Source organism: Gnatocerus cornutus, chromosome 7, assembly GCF_029298725.1.
Source record: "Gnatocerus cornutus isolate USDA-ARS CGAHR chromosome 7, icGnaCorn1.1, whole genome shotgun sequence".
Lineage (NCBI taxonomy): Eukaryota > Metazoa > Arthropoda > Insecta > Coleoptera > Tenebrionidae > Gnatocerus > Gnatocerus cornutus.
Genome location: NC_142239.1, coordinates 13,570,718 through 13,588,417, shown reverse-complemented (window position 1 = coordinate 13,588,417; position 17,700 = coordinate 13,570,718). Strand labels below are relative to the sequence as shown.

Genomic DNA, 17,700 nt, shown 5'->3' with positions numbered 1-17,700 from the left:
CATCATTCTTCGGCCAATTTCCGCTTTTTTGCCCCCTTCACTGGGTCACATCTAGTAAAAACGAACTTGTTGGAAAGCGAAAATACAAGAACTGGATTGTAAGATATTTGAATGGCTTGAGGCGACGTCATTAAATTCGCTCGGATTTATATGTGTTTAGATAAAGGCGAATCGACATTGGAAATGCCAACAAAATTCATTTCGGGATGTCGGGAATTTGAAATTCTAAACGGAGTTACGAAATGCTTTGATTTTGTCTTGACTTCTATGCATTTTAATAGCCGTAACGGTACTTGTTATGTAATTTTATCAGCACGTGTGTATAATCAAAAGAAAAAAAAAGTGTGACGAGCTTGATGGTTTGGGAAAAGAGAAGAAAAAGAAAGTTAATTCAATTTAGATCTGGGTTACGAATGCAAATAGCATGTTAGTGGATTAGACTTGATAAGGAAATCAAAGTTGATTTATTTTTGGTGGAATGACAGGATGGATATTTTTATTGGTTTGGTTGGTACTACCGCGCTGTTAAATAATAAGCGGATTGATTAGTTTTGCTTGAACCGGTACCACTTTATTATTCATAATTAAGTTCAAATATAATAGTAAAATAGTGTTTTTTGGAATCTAAGAAAGTAACCACTCGTCAACTACAAGGCTTGAGAATTTTGACGCAGGGCTACCAACGGCAAAGTTTTAGCACTCTGCTAGTTCTAGTTCACTCCATTATCCGAGTAAATCGCAATTACAAGCTTGATTGTTTCCTCGCCAAACAATCGAGCAAGTCTCCGGAAATCCATCGTTACCATGATGCAACACTCAACCTTCCTCTAATTAAAAATTTTGGAACTCCACTAAAGGCCACAATCAGCACCGAGACTGACCAAGGCGAAGACCTCGACTAAGGAAATCGAAATTTTTTCCCTTTCACCGGAAATGTGAGTTTGGGCCCTTTTTGAATTTTCACCCCGAAACTAGGAAAAGAAAGGTACAGTCCTTCAGCGAGCGAGACAAAACTACCTTCAAAGTGTGTCAAACAAAGACACCGATTCATAACTTTCGAATTGTGTGCTATATGTTCGTCGTGAAAAGAAACAGAGGTAGCTTTTTAAGGGGGGCAAGACAGAGATGGGGGGCTATTGGTAGGGGCCTTATCGAGCGAAATTCATACACTGTTTGAATTCAGAGTGGCAGTTTAACGCAGTGAGTTGGTTTCGAATTCTAGCGCGTTGTGAAGAGTTGATGTTTACATGAGTGTTGTGTGAAGTGCCCTACTTGGTGAGGTTTATAGAGTGCAGTGGACGAAACTTTGGACATTTTTGGTTTTGTATTGAAAAAATGGTGAGTTTCTTAACATAAGTGTCGTAATAGAGAGTGGCAATTGGCTACTATGGAAAAATAGTAACTGTTACGTTCAATCAACTTCTACTGTAAATTAAACGTGATAAAAAAATTAAAAAATTATTGTGACAGTAGGAGAATGATATAAGAAGTGTTAAGCAAGCAAGTATGTGTTGCAAGAGTAGTGCGCTACCGTGCATATTCAAATCACTCTGTATATAATATCTAGATTAGTTCACGGTGCAATCAAAATTGTTGCTTTTCAAGCGTAATTAGGTTGCACTTTTATTTTTATTGCAAATTTTCAAATTTCCACTATCAAAGCTTTATTAAGGTCAGTCTTGAAAGGAGTTCCGACAGCGGTTTGTTTTTATGGCCAATACTTTTTATCGCTGTCTCCGCTTCTAGAACTTAGAAATAAGAATGTCCGCTCTTAATCGTTATTCTGTGTAAGTCATTTACATATTTCACTTATTTCCTGAATATTGTTGTACGTAACAAGGTGAACCTGTAACCTGTCCTCCAGGTCTCACTTTCTTGAATATAGAACACAATTTGTTCGGTTCTAAAGTATAACGTAAAGCTGACCGGTTAAAAATGGGTGTAATACGAGGTCCGGCCACCATAAATGGGTTATGTATAATTGGATTTCGATTTTAATCGAAGCAATTATCTACATATTAAAGGAATTGGTGATTTAGTCCGGTAATTACAGCGGAAGTAAAAGTGTAGCTTGTGAATTTTTGGTGGAAAAAATTCGATCTGCATTCCACGAGTTTATATTTCTATAGTTCTAATTTATTTCCAATTTTGTTGTCTTCTTTTTTCGTGATTCTTAATTGTGTTGCAAAACTTAGTTTTGTCTTCAAATTCATAAGAGTCCTTAAAAGTAAAAGTATATTCCGTAAACTTTGAGCATTATTTCTGTAAAGTTTAATAAAAATTCTAGAAAAACGGTGATCTTTTACATTCTAAATTTCATCTCTAATTTAATAAATTTTGGTTAATTTACTGTGTAATTGACTATTTAGTTTTCCTGGATGGTCAACTGAATTATTTATCTTGTCGGCTGTTACTTTGTGAACGTATGTTTAGATATCTGTCATTTCCTAACATCAGTCAATTGCTTAAGGTTTATACGTCAAGTTCAGACACACGTTCGTAAGATATGGCAGACGGCTAGATAAATAATTCAATGGATTACTCTGCACTACCTGCTTCACAAATTCTGTTCAAAAACTTTCATTTCAATTTTACTATTTCTACTTTTTTTAGTTAAATGTTTTTTATTGAGTTATTTATTTCATTCTGCAATTTCTATTTATGTTTTTATAGTTTATTATTACTTACCAACTTTTCAATTTTGAAATTTATAAGTGTAATTTATTAAAATACGATCATTCATATTCAAAACAAACTATGCATACTTTAGCATTAGTATAAATATTAAATTTAATATTTAGATTCTCTGGATAGAATATTTGATTTTATTGGATTAATCATTATTTGTTTTTGGGATGCTATACATTCCTCATTTCTACAATTTTTTTTCTATTTGGTGCTTAAAGAGTTGCATTATGACATTATTTTTCTATTATTTGTGATGCTATAAAAAACTCTTTTAAGCATTGGTTTGTGAGTGGGCACTCCTGACAATTGCTTGTCAACACTAAAAGATTCATCTAATAGTAAACATCATTTGAGAACAGTTGACACTTGAATGACGTTTCACCAACTTTACCGTTCTAGAAAAATGTCCCTGAATGGAAACTTCAAATTCCCTAAGCGAGCCAAGCCTTTTATGACACTTGTAGTTTAATATACCTACTATTGTACTATTCACGGTTAAAGCTTTTAGAGATTTTGTACCATTAGAGTTGTTCTCGGAGAAGTATGTCAATAATAATTTTTTGTTTTTCTTTGTATTTTGTACGATACTTTCTGAATTTTAATTCTTGAAATTTCGACATTCCTAGCATTTCTGGAGCTAGATTTGTTCAGATTTCCGGCGGTCCGTATTTTCTCCATTTTGTTAGACTCTACTCTAGCAATGAAATTCAGTAATATCCGTCCAAACAAATTTTCATTACACTCCATTCTCAGCACATCCACTATTTCCCTCACATCCGAAGCTACTCGTTACATATTTATCACTGCTCTAAAACTCTAGAAAATTTTCAATCTCAATGTCATTTCCGCCCACAAATTCAGCTCGTGTAACTCATTGGAATGGAAACTTTACTTATCCCGACAATCTTAGAATAATGAAACTGGCAACGATCCTACTAACCTGATAAAATTCATGAAAGCTCAAGGATTTAAACGAAGAAGAGTTGACAAACACTTCTTAAAATAAAATGTAACGGACTGAAGGTCGTCAAACAATTAAAAATAGAAATGGAAAGAAAGATAGAAATTTGGGCAGTCATTAAATGAGTTGTGGTACCACTTCCAGGTTATATAAACGTGTCGTAACCGACGTTGATAATAATTAGAAAATATCCACTTGAAATTGCAAATATTAACAGAGGATATTTCCACGTACTTACTTTCTCATTGTAATTTCTCTATAGCCGAACCTCCAGTACAAGTTATGTAATTGTATGATACACTCCGTGCCTAAGTGTAACACTCTGTATATCATTGTAGAAACTGTGTCAAGATGATGTAGGGAAATTATGGGTTTTATTGTGCCGGTTTGCTCGTAAAATCCATTTGAATGTACATTTTACGTCTTATTGTTCGATAAATGTCATTACACACCGCTTCCATGTGAATACCGACTGAGTTATTGAATAGTTACGGTAGCTTGACTTGTGAAAGAGCGAAAAGAAAGGATTTAGCAACGCAATTTTTATTTTCAAATTCTGTCAAATTAACGACTGTTTCTAGTCATGAAACGGCCACGAGAGACGGAGCGGCTCCGGCCGAAAAGAAGGACAAGTGGTTTCAACGTGATCACTGCGAGCGTCCACGACTGAAGAATTTAGATTTCATTTCAGTTATTCAATTCAGTTTCCCACCGGTACGAACAATACTGCCCGTTATGGACGTTAATTATTTTCATACTGAATCTTCTCTTTCAAGTTGATGCAATGAGAATTGATTGTCAGTTTGAGGGCAATAATTATTGTAATTAACGTCAGTGCGCTTGTTTAATTTTTTGAGTGCTGAGTGCAGAAATCTTTCGTCTAAGTGAAGCATTCTCGAATTATGAAAAGAGCCTACAAAAGCAAATTCCTTTGCTCCCTCGTTATTATCGACATCGTAAAATCAAAGCTTCGCTAATTAAGCAAGGCCTTTCAAAATCTGGAGCAATGCCGCACTTTCAACTAATTTATCTCAAACATGAAAAACAACAATGTGAAGAGTGAATATTCTAATTAAACGTTATCAACGCAAAATTCTCATGTTTTTTCTCACCTGCGTTTTCACCACTTTCTTTTGAATAAAAACGGATTCAATGCACCATTTCGTATAGTAAAAGGTTTAGGACAATGAAGATCAAAATTTAATTACAAGAAGTTTCAAATTTGAAAATCACCGAAAGCGTGTCAAGGAGATGCAATTGAAAGAAAAATCAGCAGATTACCATACAATGTTAAGGCCTGTAATGAAAGAGCGCTGAAGAAAATTGACGTATCGTTGACATGATGAATTATTCAAAGCTTCCCGCGTTTTTAAGTGCAGTTTAAGGACGAGTTGAAGAGATGATACTAATTATGGCTTCTTGCATTCTATGCAAATTGCACATTTCTAACAGAAATTAATCACGTTTTTGATATTTTTCTTAATTTCTTTTGACTTAGTCATTTTATGTATCTTCATGATATGTAAACAAACAATAAAATAGTTATTTGTTTCACTAGTGTGGAAAATGTTCTTTTGGCATTTCAATTTCCAAAACATTTTTCAGGCACACAATCAATGGTTATTTCTGGCTTTAATTTGAAACGTCATTCACACATTTAGGGAAATTGAAATAGAAATGGGTTGGTAGCACCGCATTCAAATCGAACAATTGAAGTTTCAATTGTCAGCATTCCGCGATTCTGTAAATTTTTGCCTTTTTTACTCAATCAGTTTATCTTTATTATTTTCGAAGGTCATTAGCCTTCACAAAGGCACACGAATTGACGCAACTGACATTAATGCAGTGATGTCAACTAGTAAAATAAAACTATTCTACATGCCTAGAAAAAAAGGCCACAAATGAGTGTCACAAATGCCAGGAAAAATGACGGAGGCGTATAAACTAAATTAAAATTTGGAAGTTAACAAGTATGTAATTAAAAAGTACTTTAAGAATTAAAAAAAAAACCTAAAAATTGAAAGAATCTGAAGAAATCGAAAAATCCAAGGAAGTGAAGAAATTTAAGCTTAAACTTAAAAAATATCCAGAAAAGCAAAAACTCAAGTATTTCAAAAAACTGAGGAATCTAAAAGGATCGAAAAAGGTAAAGACAAGTTTATTTAATCTAAATAATTTAAAACGCCTGAAAAGTAGATCCTAAAAAATCTGAAGAATTTTATCTAAAGAAATTGACTGAAATATTCGGAGAAGTGGGAATTCGAAGAGAAAAAAAATATAATTCTCTAAAATGTTTAGAAGTAATGCAAAAATTTCAAAAATTCGCTTGAAAATATCGAACATTCGAGTTCAAAATCCAAGTATGACAAATGATGCAGATTGAAAGAGAATGTAAATATTCGCTGGATGATTCAAAGAATTTTAAATAGTACAAGAAAAAAAATCCAAGGATTTAGATGGAAGGATTAAAATTCTGTTGCATTTTTTGCACAATGTTGTAAATTTTGCTGCATAAATGTAAACAAATTTTCCGCAATTTAGTGACAAAATGATGGAAAAGTGAATAAAATCAGGCAGTGGGTGGCTAGTCTGGGTCGTAAGGGAAATAAATGTATGTTGGCAAATATGGAGATAAAATGAGGATTTATTATCTGGAAAACCTTGAGGTGTTATTTGCCAAATATATGTCAAATTTTTCATTTTCAAGAACTATTGTGAAGGAACCATAAGCATGGAAATTTTGGCAGCTCAGTAAAATAATAAAAACCTGTCCAATGACCGTTTCTTTTTCACCGCCGCTAATGACGGCCACTCCAAGAACTCCTGTAAACCAATTAAAAGTCAACAGCAGTCTTTCGTAATGGTACAGCATTCACATATTGTTATTCTATCACTTCGCCAGGATGTTCGGACCGGAAGCTCATTAAAAACAATTGCGCAAAATCAAGCCACCACTGAAGTCAAGAAAATCCTTTACATCGTCCCGAAAAGAAATCTCACCAATTAACCTTGACATTTGCAAATTACGTAAAACCTGCCGCTTCTATTAATTAATTTCATAAAGACCGAGTCGAAAAAGTGCCGAAAAAAGTAAAAGTACCAATAAATCCACTCTCAACATGTCATAAATTAAATCAAATTAAAGTTTTACGTAATGCATTTGAATACGTTCGTTGCACGATCGGTGACATAACAGCCCTTTATGCACAACAAATTGTGCATGTCTAAACCCAAACTTCAAACAAGTCCCTATTCGCTGCTTTCTACTGTTTGCCTCGTGCAATTATGCAAAAGACACGATAATAACGTCACGAATAAGTTGCATCAACCGCATCCTTCTAAAGAGGCTAGAACCAACTTGACAGTTTCCAGGTCACTAGGTTGATAGCATTCATCGAAATCTTTTCGCGATTTCGTGAAAAACTTACAAAAAGTTTCACTGTAATTATAATAAAACGTAAAACTACACCGAATCGAACTTAACGCTTGATTGACAAAGCAAAATGTGTTCAACCAGTGGACTATTCATATTTCGCGTTCATTAGTGCCAATTTTCTGTCTCACTGGAGTGATTTGCCTTGGAAACTCACCAATTGGGAAAGAAATGTACAATTGATTTATTGCTGATAAGTAAAAGGAAATGTGCACAGATGGAACTCAAAGATTCTGTTTTTAAGTTCCTCTAGAAAGTTTCCTGATGTTTTAACGATGAATTTTGGAAACATCCGGCGCAGAAGTGTGCTTTGAAAGTTTACGGAAAGTTTGCAATGATCGCACAGATCGGAATGAAATCAGCAGTGGCCAATATTGCAAAACAATTCTCGAAAAATTTATTTGTATTGAAATGAGTTGTGATCACATTTGAACCACTTGTCACCTTGACACTGATTTTCCAAGTTGTTCGATATTTAAATAATATAATTTAACGCCAAAATTCAATATAAATTCTAATTTAATTAAATAGTGAGACGAGGGTAAAAGCGATATTTGCTAGAGAGATTTGTAAAAAACTTTTTTAAATAATGTTTTTGACAAGTTACCCAGAAAGATTGTCGTTTGATTGGTCTTTTGAATAAAAAAATCCTAAATATGTTAATTTGAGAACCAGAATTTTGGTGCAAATTGTCAAATTTTTCCGCACAAATGCTTATATTTTATTATTAGTCAGAATGTATAAAGTTTAGAATAAAAACCGTCGACCACAAATCAGAAAAACTGTCAACCACAATTTCGCCCAGCAGACCAAAACTGAACCAATAACACAGTGTCCTTTTTCTCCAGTTTTAGCAAAACCTTTTCCATTTTGGAACCTTCATAAAAACCACTCCGCCCGTACTCTATCCATATTTTATAGAGTAATTAGCTCAACAATCGCACAATAGTCCCCTTCAGCTACTTGAGAAGGTTAACAACTATATCAAAAGGTGCGGCTCGGTAGACCACTTGCTTAACCAGTACATTATTTCAGTTCAAGACTGTACAAGTCACCACCGGAAGTCAAGAATCACCGTTTCGCATCCTAATCATCATAATTTTTTTTCGAGATAACTTTCTCTTATCATAGATGAAACAGTGGCGGCGTGTGACTTACCAATTTCGGTCCGTCAATTACAATGGAAATTTCACTCGTCTTTGAGGTTTTTTCACGCCGTGAAAGTTTCAGCGCCTTTGCAAATTGTGATTCATGCGAGGAGGTTAATATTCAGTGGTCATTAACGAAGATTGTGAAATACGCGGCGGAATTTTTACAAGAATTGATCGGATTTTGAGATTAGACAGCGAAATTACGCAAGGCTTCATTCATTTCCAGTTCAGTAATTAATGTTGTCTGCTGTCGATAATTAAAAATTGGTTTTCCGTGTTTAAGTAGTGAAAGGTTAGCGATTCGCTAAGTTTCGGTAATTACACACTTATCACTGCTTATCTCTTCAGTTAATATTTGTCTAATGTGCAAATGAGAAGAAGTGAAAGGTTGAGTATTTGATCAAAGCGATAATCGGCGATTGGGTTTCTTGGACACTTTTTTAATGGGATTTAACCTTCGGAAAAATACTGTAATTATTTTTAAATTACTACTAAATTTAATAAAAGAAGTTCCTGGAGCACTGGTAGACGCGGTATAATTGAATACAATATTTAGAGTTATCTACGAGTGCCCAGAGAGATAATTTTAAGAGACTTTAAATTGTTGATTAAAAATTTATTAAGACACACAAATTGGTAGGTTCCAATGAATAAATTTAATAAAAACATAACCCCAAACGCGCGTATTGATATGCAAGGTTACCAATCTCATAATAATTTTTTCAAAGCCCCTGGAGTAAGTTAAATATTTCTTTTTTTTCTTTAATTAAACAAATTGAATGGCTTCCGTTTGAAGAATTTTAATCTCTTACTAATGAACGACATAATTTCACTTCATTCTCATAATTGTCGTTTTACGACCTATCATCTTCATTTACAAACCGCAATTTCCGTCGAAAATACCTCTTCGAAATGCCGCAATTAATGCAAAGATCACGGCCCTAATTCTGACAGATTACGAGGATTTTAGGCGGAAATTATGTAGAGGAGAAACGCCGGATTCCCAAACACGCAAATATTTTATCAAACGAAGAAGCGGATGAAGTGAAATTATAAAATATGGATGTGGATTATAAATATTTGATTTATTTCTGAACGGTTTAATTCTATTTCGCTTTAAAGGCATGTTATGACAATTTCACTCAAACATTCGCTCTAATTAATTCCTGCTCACAAGTGACTGTAATAATAAATGTAATAAATCGTGTTTGGGCGTGTCTGATCCAGTATTTTTTTTGTTGAGTCGCATTGTATACTAACCTTTCAAACCCACATCCGAATCCGCGTGGATTTTTCTTTTACGATTCCAAATCTGATATTTAACATTTTCGTCGACATTTGGACAGAATAAATTAACAAAATTTACCTTGCCATAAACCTTGTACAGTGTAACCCTGTTATAATTCGGATATTACGAGAGAATTTTAAGTCACCGACATTTTTTTTTGTAGTTTTAACCCTTTATAACGAGCATTTTGAAGTTCAGATCGGAGAGCGTAAAACCTAAATTTTATTTGGTGTATCGTTATAGCGGGATTCCACTGTATTCGCATATTCTTCTCTGGATCTAGATCACCACCACGCTCTATTTCCCCTAGAAAATGCACTTGAAGAAATCTGCAGTAAGAAAATCCCTCAGTGAAAGTCCGGTCTGTTACTTAAGTACCCGAAATGTCTTGTTAAGTAACAAATGTAGTGATTAGGTAAAAATGCGAAGAATTCGCGAATTCTAAAAGCTTTGACTTGTACAATTAAGCGCGTCTGCAAAAATATAGTTTCTAAACCTTTCTTTCTTACATAAGAACCCAAATCCGACCGACCTTGAAATTTTTGCTAAATTTCTACGGTTTTTCTAGTGCACAAATAGATGTCACTGTGAAAGTGCGAAAAATTAAGAGAAACTATACTGTAAACAGGAAAAGCTTATTGTTAGCCATAAATTTGATGCTTCGTGCGATTAATTGCGGGTCGTGATTTTTCAAGTGATTATTACTAATTGCAGGGGTCATCTTATGAAAGCGTTAGGCACGATCTTCCGTTGTTGATGAAGGCTGAAAGAAACGTTTTGACAAAAAATAAAAATTATGGCACCAGTTTGGCAACAAGTTGAAAGACAGTTCAAGGAGCAATTTTTTTGTCATTTACATAAACTGTTAAGGGAACGTCCACCTTGTTGACCAGATTTTTTCCATTGAATTCCTTACGTACACGCCTACACTCTTCGTTTTTGATGTTTATATTATTGTTTGATAACAGTGTCCTTTTCTCAAGCAGCATCGATACCATCCAAGGTCCATTCTTGCATATTATGTCACTGCCGATAAGATTGGCTCAGCTCACTGTGCACCTTGAAACAACATTTACAACCGTTTCTCTATTTATTTTTCCGCAATGCCAATCTCACACAATGTTAACGTTTTGACAACACCTACTAATTATAGCTTTTTAACACTGTACAGAAGGTTAGTTGTACTTTCTTCGTTTCACAAAACGTTGTATTGATACATGGGACAAGGTAATAAACTAATCAAAAACGAAAGTCAAAAGTAGCAATAAAACACCTAATTGCCGAATAGAATAAGAGAAAGATCGGAAGTAGGTTCGTCGACCTGTAACATACTCATGGAAGTTCTTCTTTCAGATACCACGACCTCGCTGCAAACTTCGGACGATCATCTTCGTCTGTCTTGCTGTGCTACTGCTGATTCAGATCTCTTCAGCTGAAAGAGGTAAGGGTGCCCTTCTGTAAATGTTCACCAAACGTCCTACGTTTCCAAGGTTATCCTTTAGCTTCTTTTATCTTGATGGAGAAGTCATTTCATCCAGCGCCAGCGACTTCAACTTACTGGTGGACCTATGAAGATGTCTTCTTCGTTCGAATCTCCTTTTTGAGTTTAAAACTTTGCCTGCGCTTCTAACAGCCATGCCAAAGAAGGCTTGGAGCTTAGAGCTTGTTCCTGAAAATTGTTTCGTAGTGGCGCCATCTACTGTCGTCAATTCGACTTTGTTTCTGATTTTGATTAATTTGTAATTTTATCGCCAAGAGTTTTCGATTTATCTACCCAAAGTGCGAATATTTCCAAGGCCCACTTACGGAAACAGAGGAAACGCGTCTTCAAATATTAAAGAAGTTGGCGATGGTTTAAAAACGCATATTTTAACATAACCTGCAATTTTGTTTCTAGCTCATATTTCACCAACACAAGTTCTTATTCCTCACCTACTGAACAACAATACTGACGCGTTTCACCAGTAACGCCACCATCATCAGAAAAATTAGAGATTTTGGAAAAAAAACGTGCCGCTTATTGCGTTTTCCCAAATCATTATCCGTCCTAATTAACTTAATTCTGCAACTTACCTGATGGTATCCTTGGGCCCGAAAGCTCTTCCTCAAGGAATTTTCTTGCTTCATAATTAGGTATTCACAATAAGAACACAAGCACAAACCAAATTTTTTCAAAAGCTAAAATGGCGTGCGGTGGCGGGACTACCACCCACAGTAAATTCCCTAATATCTTGCATTTCTCTCGCACACATTGAACGGTCCAATGGCGTGTTCATTCAAGCACCCCGTGACAATCAAAGTGATTTTGGTAACACTGAACACACATCCCTGACCGGCGCGTAAATTCAAATCAATTCAAATTTCCGATTTTGCTTTGCTCTACTAATTCGCCAATTTCTAAGATCGTGAAAATAACTTTGAGACGATTGCTTCCTTACTCATTAATCACCAACGTATTGTCCACATTCCAACAAATTGTTTACCGTTGAACGACACCTCAAGGATAAAAATGAAAGTTTCTTTTCGTGTGAAAAATAACCGCCTTATACTTTTTATTCACATTAGATTTTACTTTCAGCGACGCGTCGACGACTCCGACGCCCCCTTAAAACCGCCTCTCAAAGCGTCTCAGCGTCCAAAGACCAAGAAGTCGCTCCTAGCGTCAACAGATTCCGGTTACGATCTCGTCCTAATCATCGCAAATCGGACAATGCTTTATCAACCACTTCGAAGAAGGACAAAGATGGTTACAAAGTTGTTTGTTATTACACCAATTGGTCGCAGTATCGTGTTAAAATTGGGAAATTTACCCCCGAAGACATCATTCCGGATCTTTGCACTCACATCATCTTCGCTTTTGGGTGGTTGAAAAAGGGGAAATTGTCGTCGTTTGAAAGTAACGATGAAACTAAAGATGGGAAAGTTGGGTTGTATGAAAGAATACAGAAGATGAAGAAGGCGAATTCTAACTTGAAGACGTTGCTGGCTATTGGAGGGTGGTCGTTTGGTACTCAGAAGTTCAAAGACATGGCGTCGACGAGGTACGCAAGACAGACTTTTATCTACAGTGCCATTCCCTTCTTAAGGGACAGAGGTTTTGACGGCTTGGATATCGATTGGGAGTATCCGAAAGGCTCCGATGATAAGAAGAATTACGTTCTGTTGCTCAAAGGTAAGTACCGAAGAAGCGTTCTACTTGTTAACTTTAACAATAACAGTAATTAAATCAAGCGCTCATCAAGCGTAGGCGGTCTTTAGCAGCGACCTACATTTATAAAGAAAATCGACAAATTGCCTTTTTTCCAGAACTTCGCGAAGCTTTCGAAGCCGAAGCCCAAGAAATCAAGAAACCGGCTCTCCTCCTCTCTGCTGCTGTCCCTGTAGGTCCTGATAATATCAAAGCGGGGTACGATGTCCCAGCAGTTGGTACTTACTTGGACTTTATTAACTTGATGGCGTACGATTTCCACGGTAAATGGGAACGGGAAACTGGGCACAATGCTCCATTGTACTCACCTAGTAGTGACAGTCAGTACCAGAAGCAGCTCAACGTGGAGCATGCTGCAAACTTATGGGTAAAACTTGGCGCTCCTAAAGAAAAATTGGTCATCGGAATGCCGACTTATGGGCGATCCTTCACTTTGTCCAACACTGCGAAGTTTGGAGTTCATGCTCCTGCAAGTGGTGGAGGAAAAGAAGGAACTTACACCAAAGAATCAGGCTTTTTGGCGTATTATGAAATCTGTCAGATGCTTCAAAATGGTGCCACGTACATCTGGGATGACGAAATGAAGGTACCATACGCCGTCCATGGAGACCAATGGATTGGTTTTGATGACGAAAAGTCCATAAGGCATAAAATGAAGTGGGTTAAAGACAACGGTTTTGCGGGCGCCATGGTGTGGACCATCGACATGGACGACTTCACCGGTACCGTCTGTGGAGGAGAAGTTAAATTCCCGCTGATCGGAGCTATGAGGTACTGCTCTTTTTTTGAAAAACCCCAAACTAACATTTATTCTTCAGAGAAGAGCTCCGAGGTATTTCCCGTGGTAAAAACGCCAAAGACGTGGACTGGCAGGCTATTGCCGGCGCTGTTGAAGTCGAAGACGAAGATGTTATCGAGAAACCGGCTCCGGTCAAAATTTCAGCCCAGGAAGTACTTAACAGAGTTAGGAAACCAACGAAAAAACTACTCTTGAAAAATTCAGCGGCTATTAGCAAAAAAGGTATGTAGCAAGTTACGTAAATGTCGACGACTTTGAAAGAAAATAACACGTGTAAAAAATAAGCAGCGAGTGACGGGATATTCGATTACCGAGACGACAGCCCCGGGCGTTTTTTAAAGTTACGTAATAAGTAGGTTAAATGTATGAGAGACAGGTTGAAACGTGACCACTTTTAAGCTACTGAACATAATTTTTTCAGTGCGTCCGCCGCAGATCTTCTGCTACATGACAAGTTGGTCGGCGAAACGACCCGGCGCTGGTAAATTCACTCCTGAAGACATCAACGCTAACCTTTGCACCCACATTATCTACGCTTTCGCTACTCTTAAAGAGCATAAACTCGCTGAAGCTAGCGACAAAGACCCGGATATGTACGACAGAGTGGTGGCTCTTCGCGACAAGAACCCCGATTTGAAAGTACTTCTTGCCATCGGTGGATGGGCTTTTGGCTCCACTCCTTTCAAAGAACTGACTAGTAATGTCTTCCGCATGAACCAGTTTGTGTACGACGCCATTGACTTCTTGCGCGAGTTCCAATTCAACGGTCTTGATGTCGATTGGGAATATCCTCGTGGAGCCGACGACAGAGCCGCTTACGTTAACTTACTGAAAGAACTGAGGGTTGCTTTTGAGGGTGAAGCCAAGACGAGTGGTCAACCGAGGTTGTTGCTAACGGCGGCGGTACCAGCGTCGTTTGAAGCCATCGCTGCTGGGTACGACGTCCCAGAAATTGCGAAGTACCTCGATTTTATTAACGTGATGACGTACGACTTCCACGGGCAATGGGAGAGGACAGTGGGGCACAACTCCCCCTTATTCCCGTTGGAGAGCGCCACCAGCTACCAGAAGAAACTCACAGTGGTAAGTACAGTCACTTTTAACAAAGCACGGACTCATTTTTTTCAACAGGACTATTCCGCTCGCGAATGGGTAAAACAAGGAGCCCCCAAAGAAAAACTCATGATTGGAATGCCCACTTATGGTCGCAGCTTTGAGCTTGTCAACACCACCCAATTCGACATTGGAGCCCCAGCTAGTGGAGGTGGTACTCCAGGAAAATATACCTCAGAAGCCGGTTTTATGAGCTTTTACGAAGTCTGCGACTTCTTGCACGAAGACAACACGACTCTTGTTTGGGACAACGAACAACAAGTTCCTTTTGCGTACCGCGAGAACCAATGGGTTGGTTTTGACGACGAAAGAAGTCTGAAGACAAAGGTACCGATCGGTTTAGACGTACTCGTTCTAATTTCTTCTTGTAGATGGCTTGGTTGAAAGAAGAAGGCTTCGGCGGTATCATGATTTGGTCCGTCGACATGGACGACTTCCGTGGTTCTTGCGGCAGTGGTAAATACCCGCTCATCAACGCCATGCGTCAAGAACTCGATGGTTATAAAGTGAAACTCGAATTCGACGGGCCTTACGAAACCTCGATTTCTTCAGGACAATACACGACTAAAGATCGTGAGTTTGGTTATTAAAATCTTCTTGTTGTAATTTCGATGTTTTCAGCCAATGAAGTAACGTGTGATGAAGAAGATGGACATATTAGTTACCATCCTGATAAAGCGGATTGTCGAATGTATTACATGTGTGAAGGAGAAAGGAAACATCACATGCCTTGTCCATCAAATCTTGTTTTTAATCCTGACCAGAATGTCTGTGATTGGCCTGAAAACGTCGAGGGATGTATGCAGCACACGGTAGCACCTCCGACTAGAAGATAATTGAAGCGATTTGTAAATAATTTGGAAGTAGTATTAGGTGGAAATTTTTGATTAAGTGATTATGTTACTGCCATCGACTGAGAGATTCTTTGATTGTGAAACTGCCATAGGAAAAGACAGTTTTTTTTGCACTCTAACGGATCATTTTAAATTGTTTTATCGATTATTTAACTATCTATTTTATATATTTATAAATTATGCATAATAGACTAGTTATTTTTGTATGGTATACTTCTGTATATTGTTAAGATATTGTAAGTTTAGATAACTGTAAATACACTAAATAAACTCTTAAGTCTTGTTATTTTTATCGGAACGAAAGAAAACACAACAGTTTCACGACTTCTCTCATTCTCTTCTCTTCTCACGACACCGTCAACTCTTTTCCAATATCCAGAAACTGCAAGTTGGACCCTCCAACAGGTTTCCAAAGAATCTTCACCAACTCATCGGTTGTCGGAGTCGGATTTCCGGTCTTTGCAAAGTTCGTCCACAGCTGAACGAACCGTTTTATGGAAATATCTTCTATGCTTCCAGGACGTACTTCCGGGCTCCCCGCCATCTTAAATAAATATCCAAATTCATCACAGTGACACACTCCTGAAAAAACTGTTAAAACCGTGACTCTTCCACCAGCGGAGCTCACCCGGGACTTCAATCTTAAGAATCTTTTTCAAGAAGTTCAATTCAGTTTCTATAGACACCCTGTATAAATACGCAGGGGTGGTTGAGTGTTGAAGATGACACAGCGTGCTAATGTAGATGCCGTAAAAAAATTGACTGTCGGAGAAGAGCTAAAACTGAGTCTCATTTCAACTTCTTGAAATCTAACACTACTAACATCGTATTTTCTACTGAGCCACTTTTTGGAGTACTCTTCGCCATCGAAGTAGAACTTTTGGATTTTCTCGGCCGCGGCTCTCTTCTCAGGAGTACCATTTTCATAGCCGAAGAACCAAGGAATGGTAGTTTCTAGAGGTACCATGTCTGGTTCGCCTGGTTTCTTGTGGAACTCAAAAATCATTCCTTCGCTTGACGTGACTCCGATCATCAACGGAACCTTACTGAATTCTCCCGTGCGAAGAAGGTCGATGGGTTTTTTGTCCAGAAAGGGTTCCTTCGAGTTCTTCTCAACCACAAAACCAAAAGATCTGAGCTCACCGAATTCCCCCTAAAAAAGAAAATTGGGTTAGTTGTTAGTTCTCTTTTGTGGTTGTCTTACTTCTCCGATTTTTTCCTGCAACTCCAGAATCTCTTCCACCGACTTCTTCATCAAAGTCTCGTAAATAGTTTTGTCGTCGTGGAGGTCCAAAGCAGCTGCTAGATGTTTAGAACCTCTCGTTCCTTCGACCCATGGATTTAAAGCGCATCCACTTTGTAGGATAGCTTTGTGAAAAAGACCTCGGGCTTGTGGAGATAACATAAGTAGATGGACAGAAGAGCCACCAGCACTCTCTCCAAAGATTGTGATGTTGTTGGGGTCACCACCAAAGTGGCTAATGTTATCCTGCACCCATTTCAAAGCAAGAACTTGGTCTTTCAACCCTGCGTTTCCTGGTACATCTAAAGCCGGGTCTTCAAAACTAACAAAACCTGAAATTGTTGTGAAAACGAAGAAGTAGTGTTGAAACTCACCTAAAATCCCGAGGCGGTAGTTGATGGTGACCAACACCACGCCTCCGGTTATCAACAACTCGGGTCCATAAAAGTCTTCGTTTCCGGAGCCAAAGATGTAACCACCGCCGTGAATCCAAACCATAACTGGTAGTTTCTTCTCTGATAGCTCCTTCGTGAAAACGTTTAAAAAGAGACAGTTTTCACTCCCTGAGACTGTTTCGTTGTTTAAGGGGTCTCTGGAGTAACAAATATCTCTTTCTTTGGTGGCGTCAAGAACCCCCGACCACGGCTCTGGTTCAAGAGGCGCCTACAACTTCATGTAAACAATGTTAAAGTGTTGAGCTCGCATACCTTGAAAGTGAGGGCCCCAAGCGGGGGCATCGCGTACGGAATCCCATGGAATTTAAAAAACGGGGCACCTGCAGCATCCGTTGCTATCTTACCACGGAGGAGACCTTGGTTTATTGTAACCAGCGGTTCAGTCATTTCGGTACTGATACCGATAATATGAGTGGGACTTGAGACTATTTTAAGTGGCTGACCTTCGTTTAATGTGTTCACATTAATATCTAGCGGCTTCGGTTGGCCAACAACAGAAATAAAATT

At 37.7% G+C, this 17,700-nt stretch overlaps 2 protein-coding genes across 2 annotated transcripts; one reads left to right on the top strand and one right to left on the bottom strand.

Annotated features, from left to right (window-relative positions):
* The first annotated feature begins 1,173 nt into the window (after positions 1-1,173).
* Positions 1,174-15,772, top strand: Cht7 (chitinase 7). Its single transcript, XM_088041521.1, has 9 exons — positions 1,174-1,338; positions 10,875-10,962; positions 12,100-12,693; positions 12,828-13,500; positions 13,548-13,750; positions 13,950-14,611; positions 14,660-14,968; positions 15,013-15,214; positions 15,263-15,772. The coding sequence occupies exons 1-9, from the start codon at positions 1,336-1,338 to the stop codon at positions 15,475-15,477; spliced, it is 2,949 nt and encodes a 982-aa protein (XP_087897647.1). The 5' UTR covers positions 1,174-1,335; the 3' UTR covers positions 15,478-15,772.
* LOC148171248 (juvenile hormone esterase-like) lies at positions 15,691-17,684 on the bottom strand. Its single transcript, XM_088041523.1, has 6 exons — positions 17,446-17,684; positions 17,113-17,401; positions 16,700-17,070; positions 16,319-16,648; positions 16,124-16,271; positions 15,691-16,077 (listed from the first exon to the last, which is right to left on the bottom strand). Exons 1-6 carry the CDS (start codon positions 17,578-17,580, stop codon positions 15,842-15,844), a joined length of 1,509 nt encoding a protein of 502 aa, XP_087897649.1. The 5' UTR covers positions 17,581-17,684; the 3' UTR covers positions 15,691-15,841.
* Between the last annotated feature and the right edge of the window lie 16 nt (positions 17,685-17,700).

What these genes read in the sequence shown, in the direction of transcription:
- LOC148171248 (XM_088041523.1), bottom strand. Translation starts at nt 17,580, where the DNA reads ATGACTGAACCGCTGGTTACAATAAACCAAGGTCTCCTCCGTGGTAAG. An exon ending in TTGGGGCCCTCACTTTCAAG is followed by an intron (nt 17,402 to 17,445) that starts GTATGCGAGCTC and finishes ATGAAGTTGTAG; the next exon opens with GCGCCTCTTGAACCAGAGCC. An exon ending in TGCAGGAAAAAATCGGAGAA is followed by an intron (nt 16,649 to 16,699) that starts GTAAGACAACCA and finishes TTTCTTTTTTAG; the next exon opens with GGGGAATTCGGTGAGCTCAG.
- Cht7 (XM_088041521.1), top strand. An exon ending in GATCTCTTCAGCTGAAAGAG is followed by an intron (nt 10,963 to 12,099) that starts GTAAGGGTGCCC and finishes TTTTACTTTCAG; the next exon opens with CGACGCGTCGACGACTCCGA. An exon ending in ACAATACACGACTAAAGATC is followed by an intron (nt 15,215 to 15,262) that starts GTGAGTTTGGTT and finishes CGATGTTTTCAG; the next exon opens with CCAATGAAGTAACGTGTGAT.